Source organism: Epinephelus fuscoguttatus, linkage group LG2 (genome assembly GCF_011397635.1).
Source record: "Epinephelus fuscoguttatus linkage group LG2, E.fuscoguttatus.final_Chr_v1".
Taxonomy (NCBI): Eukaryota; Metazoa; Chordata; class Actinopteri; order Perciformes; family Serranidae; genus Epinephelus; species Epinephelus fuscoguttatus.
In genome coordinates this window covers 40898674-40910827 of record NC_064753.1, presented here as the reverse complement: position 1 = coordinate 40910827, position 12154 = coordinate 40898674, and the positions used below count along the sequence as shown (strand labels likewise).

Below are 12154 nucleotides of genomic sequence, written 5' to 3'. Positions count from 1 at the left end.
TACCTCAAAAGTTCACAGTAGTGGAGTGGCACAGAATCACAAAGCTATTTACACTATTGTACAATTAATGGGAACTGATAATACTCTAGATAATCAGTGCTTGAAGTCTACCTCACTACCTTGAGTTCATTACCAATGAATTAGAAGTCATAGCTGTGTGTGTGCATGTTGTGCGTCTCTCTCTGCAGCCTGCACTGACAGCTCGGGCATTCCTCGTGCACACGGCGAGGTGTGGAAAGCCTCAAAGGACGCCTGCTGCATGTACCGCTGCGACAACGACACCATCGTTCCTGTAGAGTACAACTGCTCCAACATGGCGGTGCCGGTGTGCCGTCGATCAGGGGAGGTGGTCATCAGCCTGGCCGACGACACCAGCTGCTGCCCACAGAAAGTCTGCGGTGAGGCCACGAGGGTTCCTGAGTGTACTTTATGTTCTAGTTTAGGATCAGATATCTGCATCTGAATCATAAGGACTTGCTGTTAAAAATCTTTTAATATGATGAATTGATTTCTGACTCCGCAGTGTGTAACCAGAGCCTGTGTGACCTGCTCCCTCCTGAGTGTAAATACGGGGAGAAGCTGGTGTCGTACTACAGACACGACTCCTGCTGTCCGGACTACGTGTGTGGTGAGTTTCCCACCCAGTTTTTCCAGTTGGTCCAGTCTGATCAGTAACTTCCTGAAGTCTCTGCTAGTGGCCTCACTAAGAAAAGAAATAGTTTGGCACATTACCCCCCGTAAAAAAAACACGTTGCTTTCACACTTATATACATGTAATGTGTTAATTAGTGAGCTTTAGAGGTCTTTTTTACCTTTGGACAGAGCCAGGCAGTTTTCTCCAATTTCTAGTGTTTATGCTAAGCTAAGCTAACCAGGATCACCTGGCTGTAGCTTCGTAATCAATGTACAGAAATGAGAGTTTTATATCGAATAAGCATATTTCTCTAAATGTGAAACAATACCGTCACTGTTTCTTTGTTACAGAGTGTGATCCTGAACACTGTGAGTCGGATGTCCCTGCCTGCAGAGAGGACCAGACTCTGATCGCCACCAGAGCTGAAGGCAGCTGCTGTCTCGCTCACATCTGCAGTCAGTTCACAGATTCACCTCTGTCTTCTGTGTCTCATTATATGATCAGTTTATGATCAGCAGGTTAAAGTCACCGGTGTGATGAATAAAGTGTGTGTTTTCTGCAGTGTGTTCTTCCTGTGTGGAGACGCCTCCTGTCTGCCAGGACGGCGAGGTGCTGACAGTGGACAGTAACACCACGGATCGCTGCTGCCCCGCCTACCACTGTGGTCAGAGAACACACACACAGACGCACTTTATATTTTTTACATTTACAGACTGGATATTTTAACATTTAAAAAAATAAGATGGTGACATAAGAACCAATATTGTTATTATTTTTAAAATTGACGCATTACAACCAACATTTTTGATAGTGATTTCTTTCATTTGTTGATTAAAAAAAAGATATTAATCAAAACCAGGGTTATTGCCAGGAAGATTTTCACATGTAAGGAATATGCCTCAGTGTTTTGGCACATAACAATAAACACAGTAAGAGAAAAGAAAAAGATAAAAAAAAAACAAGCACTGCAACAGTCAAAGAATATAAATAAAATAGAAACATTAACAATAAAAATATGAAAAAAAAAATGTACAATTGTATATGTTTTGAAATGAAATGCTTCACAGTTTTATGCTGGGATATGCAAACACATTGACTTGGGAAGGTGCACAAAGTCCACAGTATTAAGTATAAAGAATATGTGCAATGTACAGAGATGATAACCCAAACGATGTGTGTTAAAGGTAAAGTTCACCCCAATATTAAAAATACATATTTTTCCTTTTACCTGTAGTGTTATTTATCCATCGAGATTGTTCTGGTGTGAGTATCAGCCGTAGAGATGTCTGTCTTGAACATAATGGACCTAATGGCACTCCGCCAAAAAAGGAAAAAAAAAAAAAAAAATAAGCTCAACAGCAATGTCTCTTTCCAGAAATCATGACCTGGTTACTCAAGATAATCCACAGACCTTGTTGTGAGCAGTTTCATGTAGGAACTATTTTCTTTCTAACCGAACTACACCTGCCAACTGTTTAATTGCTCAGAAGGAAGTGTGCATCTACTCATGGATGAGAGGGTTGTGCCTTTGACTGTGTGAGATGTAAACATTGATGGCGTCCTCCTCGGCTGATCTGTTAGGTGAGCAAGCAGTGGATGCATGCTTCCCTCTGCACGGTGATACAGTTGACAGTGTAGTTCAGTAGAAAGAAATAGTTTGATCAAACTGCTCACAACAAAGTCTATGGAGTAACCAGGTCATGATTTCTGGAAAGAGACATTACGGTTTAGTTTTTCAAATGTACGTCTTTTGGCGCTTTGAGCACAAGCCAAATGCCATCTAGTTTCATTATATTGAAGAAAAGGCAGACATGTACGGCTGTTATCTCCAACACTCTGCAACTCACACCAAAACAATCTAGACTGATAAATAGCACTACAGGCAAGAGGGAAAATATTTTTTATTTAATGATATGTGACAGAAGAAGTGAAAGATAAACTTGTTAGTGCTCTCTGGTGTACAGATTATGTCATAGAGTTACTGTTTCTAAATGACCGTAAACATATGTCTGGCATTACTGCAATTCACTGTTCCTAAAATATGCCCATGACAATATAGCCTACCTGTGATAAGTTAAAAATGTTGGATACATACAGCTGAAAACAGCTATGAACACATAAATGACTGTCATGTTTCTGCTGTGTGTGTCTGTGTGTGCAGTGTGTGAGCCGTACAGGTGTCCTCAGGTCAGTTGTCCTGTTGGGATGTCGGTGGTGTCTGTTTCCAGTCCCAGTCGCTGCTGTCCGAACCAAACATGTGGTACGACTCATATGACCTCCAATAACAGAAATATTTTTAAATAAATTCAAAGGCACAGATGCATCAGTTTGAGATTAGAGGTTTTATGACTGAATTCACCCTGACATGACATGACTTAAGGTTTATGATGATACAGAACATTTTGTGGTTTGGTGTTGACATGGTGCCGTCAGCTTAGAGCCGCTGAAATAAGAAGATGTTGACCATCGATTTTTTTTTTTTTTTTTTTTTTTTGCTCTCAGAGTGTTCCTGTGAAAAGATTGCATCTCCAAAATGTGGCCTGGTACGTCATGATTTTAAATATTTAGTCCGTCTGTTTGGACTTTCAATCATGTATTTTACATTTGTAGAACTCAGTGGGACAGTCTGTATAACAGGCATATTCTCTCGTTCTCTGGTTCTTATTCATCAGACTTTCACGTTTCAACATCAGTACAGAGTTTGTTTGTTTAATTACCTTTTTTCTGTTCATCAGAGTTCCTAGCTGTCTTCTAGTTTTCTATGTAATGTCTGTGTACACTCTTTGTGACCCTGGCTTGTTTCTTTTTGTGCTCTGCAGGGAGAGGCCGCCCAGCTGGACCGGGCCTTCCTGTCCGACCCACAGAACCAGTGTGCCTGCAAGAGATACAAGTGTGGTGAGGACTGCTGGGGAGGGTTGCTGGTATAAATTCACCATAAAAAAACTGAGACAGGCTTCACATCCTGCAAAAGCATCTGCACATATTCTGTCAGAACAGTCACAAAGTTTATATGAACTTGATTCTTATTTCCAAAAACATGGGAATGTATTCATAAGTAAAAGGGAAAAACACACAAGTAACAACAATCAGACAAAATCAAACTAATTTAAAAGGAAAATAATAAAGGCAAAACCTTTTTAATTAAATACAATGTTGACTGAATTTTTGCAAGTTTCCAAAAACCTTTAAGTCCATCAGAAAAGTGAAGAAACTGTAACCTTGTGTACACTGTGACATCTTATCTTGGCTCTGTGTGTGTGTACATGTTCAGTGCGCGAGGCAGTGTGTGTGTTTGGTGAGCGCGGTGTGCTGCGGCCAGGTCAGACTCTTGTGGAACACCATGACGACGGCTTGTGTCACAGCAGGCAGTGCAGCCGCAGCCTCGACCCGGCGAGCGGCTTCCACCTACTGCGCACCAGCAGCATCAACTGCTCCTCCCACTGCCAACCAGTAAGACCACAAACACACACACACCCCAACCAGTACACCCAGACTGGGACAACAAAGTCTGCTAAGTCTTTCACATTTTCTTTTTCCTGTACTTCCTCCTCATCTCGATCTTGAACTGATTCTTCGTCTTGTCCTCCTCCTTTGTTTTTCCATGAAAAATTTACAAAAGAACCGCAGAAGCTTATTTATTAGTTATTCGATTAACAGAAAAGTAACTGGCCAATATTTTGATAATTGTTTAATTGTTCGAGCAAAAGTACCACAAAGTCGCTGGGTCTGCTTTTCAAATGTAAATATATGCTGGTTTCATTCGTCCTGTGTGACAGTAAACTGAATATTTAAGTTTTGAATGTTGGTTGGATGAAATAAGACTTCTGAAGTGAAACACTGATTTACATTTGATTTTTTTTAAACTTTTTTGTGCCTTTTTTATGGATCAGAAAGTAACTAGCTGATTATTTGATACTTAATAATTGTTAGTTGCAGTCCTAATCTCAGACAATCTCTTTCTGGAAGATAGAAAATTAATCTATGGTCTTTCATTTTTGTCTCTGTCTGTTTTAAATTATGATGAACCTTTATCCCAGTGGAGGGATTTGGTTGTTGTAACAGCACAACGACAGAAATATATACAGATAAAGAGGGGAAGGTAAAGAAAACAATAAGAGGTCTATAAAACCGAACTAAAAATAGAAACTACACAAGCATTTAGAGACAGTTAACTAATTAATTTATTGGATTTATCCTCTTATGATAGTAATGCCACAAAATTACTCAAGTATGATGTCATGATTCACCTAAATGTCATGCAGACAGAACAAATGAAAATAGCAACAGTCCATGTCTTAGCCTATTTAACAACAGCACTAAGATCAGTAAGAGAGAAACACACAAACAAATATATAATTTGAGTAAATGCATACATCTTGTCGTCTTTACTTGCTGAAAAAACTGCTTCTAATTTTAGATTTTTTCATCCTTCACTGTTTGTGTGTTTCAGAATCAGATCTACATCCCTCCGAAGGACCAGACAACGTGCTGCGGTGTTTGTAAGAATATTTCCTGCCTCTATGAACATGAGAACGGGACAACACTTCTCTACAAGGTAAGAGGTCAACTGATTATACATTTTATTTAAATATATATTTATTATATAATAACAGTAATCCTGAATATTTTATATACATTGTTTAAATGTCTCATATAACTTGTAGTGTTAACGGAGCACCCAGTAGTGAAGTGAGTCTGGTAAAAAGAACATCATGAAGTCATTTGAAAGAAAATAAATCTCACTCTGGAACTTCAGTTATCTGTTGGTGCAAGAGTCAGATTAGCGCTGCTGTGTAGCTGCTGTAGTTCATCAGTTGATGATAGTAACGCTGTGTTTTCAGCCAGGGAAGTCCTGGGTGTCAAACTGCATGAAGTTCGACTGCACGGACACTTTGTCCGGACCGACGCTCATCTCCTACTCCTTCAGCTGCCCACCATTCAACGAGACAGAGTGTATGAAGGTCAGCGTCCTGCACACACACACGCCCACCAATGCTTTTGCACAAATAGACACATGCACACATGAGCGTGTAAAGAGGAGAGCCTTGAACCATGTTTCCTCTTGACCAGAATCACACATATTAAATCAGCTCTTAAAGATCATAATTCTCTTCCATGGTTGGATGGATTCGTACAAAATTTTATAGAATAAACCAGTTTTTTTTATTACATTACTCTCTTCCTTCATTTCATATAATTAAGACACCTGCTAAGGACAAGATTTATGTTTGGTAGAGGTATAACACCTCTTTAGGAACAAGTGTAATGCCTCCTCCTAACATACAGCGAGCATGCAAACTCTGGCAGATGGAGCGTAGAAAAGGTATACTGCAAGTGACAACAACATTCATGGAGCCTATTGTAAAGGCTTTCTGCTCTTTACTCCGAAGAGGTTGGAGGTGCACAAAGCTTTGCAAAAATAGAGCCAGGGCGAGCATCACCTCACCAAGTCTGTTTACTGACTTGCAGAGCGGGTTAGGACATTTTCATCATATTGATATGCTGTGCCCCTCCTTCCTCTCTTGCTCTCTCTTACAAAAAAATTAACAATGGACACTTCTGTCTATTGTTTTTTTTAAAGCTACTTTAGATTAAACTGGCTACATTCCAATGAAAACTGCGCTTACACGGGTCCCAGGAAATATGTCAGCGACAGTAGCTTAGAAAATAGTGATATGGGGCACTGAAGTTTATGAATTTACTGTTTATATGTTTTGGTAATCTGGAGGTCAGCAATGTGTAGACTGGTCCTCTTTATTAGTTGATGAGGTCTAACTTGCTCTGGAGTTTTTGATCAATATATCGAGAGAGATTTGTGTCTTAAAACTGTGGGAATTTTTTGCAGTTTAACTTTCCAAAAAACCAAACTCTGATGCAAAGACAGAGGGTTTCACACAAACAGCTTTTCTTTACCTGTATCTTAACATTCTGACTGTCATCTGCACCCAGATCGGAGGAACCATCGTAAGTTACATGGACGGGTGCTGCAAGACATGTGAGTATCTGATCTGAGCGTAGCATCATTCTGTAGTTAGTGTAGAGCTGTAGGCTGCAGCTGACACTGAAGAGCGCCTTCACCTGCCGCTCAACATGTTTCCAACATGTTTGCCCTTCAGTTTGTCTGTTTCAGTCCAAAATCTTCAACCACGATGTCTCAATTGGATCCTAGCTGTTGTTTTCCGTTACATTTGTCTGCTGTTATTCAGATTAGAGAGATCCTCAGTGTGCTTTTCAGTGAATTCAGCCTCGTCAGTAAAAATGGCAACAGATAACCTTCAAAGCGCCAAATGATAGAAGCGGCTGTCACTGAAAAGCATCTGATCACATGCAAGTGGGTTTGTGGTTTATGTGCTGCAGCTTACCATCATGTACCAATCCCACCAGGTACTGGATTCCCTCTCTTCCCTTTTCCCGTTAGCCCCCTGACTCCCACAGTTAACACAAACTGTGAACGAGGTACCAAAACAACAAGGCTTGTCAGTGCCATTGTTGATATTCAACAATGTACTCCCTCCAAACCCAAAAAATACTGATAAAACACACAGGAAGTCTGACTGCAACCTACTCCCCACTGCAGAACAGTCCTCTCAACTGCTGTCTCATTTCAGGTCTCAGTGAAATAAAAAATCATCAGATCAAAATCAAAGCATAATACTGAAATTAATAATATGTGTATTTATACAATTTATGGTGCAGATGTTGCACTCTCTTTACTTCACAAAGCTGTTAAATTTAAGTACTGCTTGTGAATTCCCTTTTTTGGTAAGTTTGTGTCTTAAAAAAATGTGTTTTTACACCTTAAAGGAGGCGGGGACACTATCCTTCATGTAGGCCAAAAATGATGTCACACTTGAGAGGACAGTAACCATTATTTAGCCCCGCCCCTCCCTGTGGATCACGTACATGTACACCAACAGCTAAACTCTTTCCCCATTTAGCACTGTCTGGGCAGTGCATTGTTGATTGCCAACAATGTACTGTTGGTAGTGGCCCAGTAGTCGGGCTTAGACCTCTGCATGTGTCAGTAGATACTGATGTGGTGTCGGGGGTGTTTTCACATGCTGTGCTGCTCCGCCACCAGGGGGAGCTGTGTGGAACTGAAGCTGCTATGTGAGGCATTTTACCATCGAAGATTTAGCAGAGCACTTGAACACTTGAACAATTTACTGTTTTATTAAAAACAGATAATAGATTGCCAAGTTGGAAGGAGTTGTTTTGAACGTTGAGTTCTTGAAGAAAAGTTATTTATTTGTATATTTAATTAATCTGCAATTAGTTGAATCACAGTGCTTTGATAAAGACCCCTGATTTGTGCCTGTGGTCACCGTCTCTGCCATCGTAATGGCCAAAGCACTTGTTTTTACCGAGACATCGCTGCTTTTTTTCCCTCGTAATTGAGGCCTGAAAAGTTTCTGATTTTTCCAAGACCTCTCTGCAGTTCTTGCCGGGATTGTGGCCCAATCAGTGGTTGTTTTTTTACCGAAACATTGCTGCTTTTCTTCCCTGGATTTTAGCCTGAAAAGCGGTTGATTTTTAGCAAGATGTCACTGCTTTTCCTTTGAATTGTGGCCCAATAAGCAGTTGTTTTTTCTAAGACATCTGTGCTTTCCTGCTGGGATTGTAGCCCAATAAGGGGTTGTTTTTTCTATCGAAACATAGATTTCGGAAATTGTGGCCAGAAAAATGGTTGTTTTTTACAGAGACATCGCTGCTTTTCTTGCCTGGATTTTAGCCTTAAAAGTGATTGAACACGTCATAGCTGCTTTTTCTGACGGATTTATGTCCCAGTAAGCAGTTGTTTTCTACCGAGATGTGGCTGATTTTCCTGCTGTTATTGTAGTCCAATAGGGGCTTGTTTTGTTACCGAAACATCGACGCATTTCCGAAATTGTGGCCAGAAAAGTAGTTGTTTTTTACAGACTTTACTGCTTCACAAAGAGAAAGAGAAAAACTTTTTTTTTTAAATTAACTTTATTAATCCCCCTGAGGGGAAATTCAATTCAACAGATGGGAAAAAATAAAACTTCTAATGTGCTTAACCTCTTTAGAAAAAGGATAACTGTGATGTGAATAAAGACTTCATGCCACACATAGCAGCTTTAAGTTTATGCTCAGTTTTTTGTTGTTGTTTGTTTTTAATGTTGAATGGCACAAAGGTTGACGGAGCATGTTTACTGAAACTGTCTTTTTCTTTCATTAATTTAATTTATTTATTTATTTTTAAAGATGGAAATGTATTTTTAAAATGTTGTTCAAAGTAATTTTGTTATATGACAAATGCATGAATGATCTCATTGTCTTTTTATATATTTTTTGAATATTTCTGTTTTGTCTCATTTGTAAAAGCTCTATTTTGTCTTTGCTCACCGACTGCAAAGCTTCCTTATTTGTTGCCTTATTCTTTTTTTTTAAAACTTTACATGTTTTTATTTATTATTCATTTGCTTCATCTAACTCATCCATCTGCTAAAACAGCGTCACAGCTTGTGCATGAGCTACAGCCTCCTTACTTCTCTGATATCTTCCTCTCCTTCCTGGTGTTTGCTGTCTCTACATGCAGCAGGTCAGACGTTTTGTTTCTGGATCTCACCTCAACTTTATTTGGACTGATTTGGTTTGTTTGTTGTGTGAATAGGCAAAGAAGACGGGAAGTCGTGTCAGAAGGTGACGGTGAGGATGACAATCAGAAAGAACGACTGTCGCAGCAACAGGCCGGTATGTTTCATGTATGTTGTGATGAGATGCTGATTCAGTATGAGGCACACGATTCTGAGAAGTTCACCACCCAGCGATCTTTGTCCTACGATAATCAGTGGGTTTTGTGCCTAAACCTAACCACGTTAACCACAGTGTTGTTGAAATGTGCAGTTTCAACGTGTCTGCAGCATAATAGTATACAAATGTATTGTGTCTATGGTTTGCAGAAACATACAATGCCAACGTTTTTTTCTGGCAATTTGACTGAATCCAAGAATCAACATTAGGTAACAATCTACAAAATTGCATCTTTCACTTTGGCCACTAGATGGCTCCTATGAGTGGTGATGCATTTCATCTTGCACAAGGGAGAAGGTCTCCCTTTATGATTTTGTGCCAGAAAGCCCTCTCTTAAAGAAATTTTACAGTAGCTCCTAAAATTTAGTCCACTGAATTTAAAGTGTTTTATCACCAGCAGTTACTAAGATAAGCCATGTTTCTGTGAGAAAGGTTAGTGATGTTACACAATAGTACTGTCTGTCAGAGAGGCCAGATAACACATTTATATAATACACTTATAATATCTAGTGAAGTGGTAGCTAATACTATCAACTATATTTCTCTTTAAAAGAAAAGCTGGTGCATTTATCACTGGTGGCTAATACTCACTTTGTTTCTCTGAGTAAGGTTAGCGCTTTGTGGGCCGCAAGAGATTTTATCACTGCAGTGGCCAATGTGAAAAATTTGCTGCAAATGTGAGCAGTTTTCTTAGGGGCCTGGATGAAATGTATCACAACTAACAGTGAGAAACATGGTTTTGTAGATTGTTATCTATTATGTTTTGCTGCTTGAATCAGCTAACAGTCAAAGAGACTGGAATAATTATGTGTGGAACAATTAGTTCACCTGCTAAGAATCACAAAGTATATTTAAAAAAGAAAAAGACCCTCAATGATGAAGAAGAATGACTTCTACTTTAATCAACTTCGTTGGTTCTTTCTGCAGCCCTGCTACCTTCTATACTGACTCTCTGTGTCCTGCAGGTAAACATTGTGTCATGTGATGGGAAGTGTCCTTCTGCCAGCATCTACAACTACAACATCAACACGTACGCTCGCTTCTGCAAGTGCTGCAGGGAGACGGGGCTGCAGCGGCGTGCCGTGCAGCTCTACTGCAGCGGCAACGCCACCTGGGTCAGCTACACCATCCAGGAGCCCACGGACTGCTCCTGCCAGTGGTCCTAAAGACACACATTCTACACACACATCAACACACACATATGGTGTTCAATCTACATACTCTAAAACCACAAGACAAAAGAAGAAGATGACACCTCAGCCATGTTGCTTTAGGATGTTGATAGAGTGGAATACTGTGCTGTGATTGGCAGGACTGCATGACTCACACTCTCGATCTTTCAGGTAGTCGTCCTGCTGCCTCTGCTGGCAGGGAGGTGGTACTGCAGAGCAGCTGCAAACTACAGGGCACTGAAGGTGACCTTTGAACTCTGATATTTACCTTACCAGGTAAGAAAAAAACGTGTCACAAAAAGAGGACAGTGTCTTTTTTAGTCAAGATCATTAAGATTAGATCAAAACAGAGGTAGTGTATTGGAGCTGTTTCATGGCTGTTCTGTTAATAACAGGTATCAATGATACATAACCTCCCTTAAAAAACCCTGCAGAGTAAACTCTCTACTTTACTGCACTGCCACCTCCCTGTCAAGTTACAGAGAAAAAGTTCAGCAAAGGAAAAAGTAAGTTGATCTTCTGTTTTTAAATGAGAACTAATTTCTCTGCTTGTCTCGTCAGAGCACTTCTGTGCTGTCTGACTGTAAAGGAGAATGTTTTAGGCGATATATTAAAAAGGTTTTAAAAGAGGGTGTGACACATATAATCAGGAGATGAGCCCTGAGATGTACCTGCGAACACCTTCTCAGCTCTGTTCATCATCATCATTTGAGATCATATTTTCCCAGAATTCCTTATGTTGTGCCTTGTTTTTTGTAAATAACTCCTAACTTTTTAAAATGATTTGCAATATCAAATTCTTAGATATTTCACTTTTAGACAGACAACAATAAACTGTATATTCAGTGATGTTAAATATACTTGATATAATCAACACTAGTGAGGTGTATTAACTGATTTAAATCCAGCTGTACGTGGAGCACTTTATTTATTTATTGGAGTTTGATAGAGCACAGCCGTTCTGATTTTTTATGGACGACAACACGGAGAGAGGAGAAAAATTTGGCCAAACTAAAGAACAAACAAACCGAACAGGATCCAAATTTTTGATTGGCTTTAATCCCGATTACAGACAGACAAATATTAGAAGAGCATGGTATTGGTTGTAGATGGATGTTTCTCTGTGAACTAAATTTGTAATGCGTTTGTTCATATCAAACAGACCCACTGGGATAGTTGAGTTAAAGAGGATTTGTATCATACAAATGTACATTTGCATTTTCAATAAATATTTCCTTTGGGAAACTAAAAGAGTTTGCTCTTTTTATTAGATAACAGTTGTTACACTGTTTTCACTTTGCTTCTTTTTTTTTGGCTGCCTCAGATGTATTAAAAGGTACAGTTCACCACAAAATCAAAAACACATATTTTTCTCTTTACTGTAGTGCTATTTATCAATCTAGATTGTTTTGGTGTGAGATGCTAACTGTTGGAGATGTCTGACCTCTCTTTAATATAATGGAACAAGATGATGTAGGTTGATGTAGCTTTAAGATAATTCTCTGCACTTGGTGGTGGGTATATCCATTATTTTCCACATGTTTGAGTGATGGGTCATTAAGAATAACAAAAA

The 12154-nt window shown here is 39.5% G+C and overlaps 1 protein-coding gene across 1 annotated transcript in view; it reads left to right on the top strand.

The window, feature by feature from the left end:
* Positions 1–11762, top strand: part of otog (otogelin) — a 62354-nt gene extending 50592 nt beyond the window's left edge. Inside the window, exons 41-53 of the mRNA XM_049593985.1 lie at positions 189–398; positions 524–628; positions 985–1089; positions 1197–1298; positions 2796–2894; positions 3137–3177; positions 3454–3529; positions 3906–4084; positions 5085–5189; positions 5476–5595; positions 6584–6629; positions 9270–9349; positions 10375–11762. Coding sequence (XP_049449942.1) covers positions 189–398; positions 524–628; positions 985–1089; positions 1197–1298; positions 2796–2894; positions 3137–3177; positions 3454–3529; positions 3906–4084; positions 5085–5189; positions 5476–5595; positions 6584–6629; positions 9270–9349; positions 10375–10575 — 1469 coding nt within the window. The 3' untranslated portion in view covers positions 10576–11762. The remainder of the gene's footprint in view (positions 1–188; positions 399–523; positions 629–984; positions 1090–1196; positions 1299–2795; positions 2895–3136; positions 3178–3453; positions 3530–3905; positions 4085–5084; positions 5190–5475; positions 5596–6583; positions 6630–9269; positions 9350–10374) is intronic.
* Positions 11763–12154: the final 392 nt, after the last annotated feature.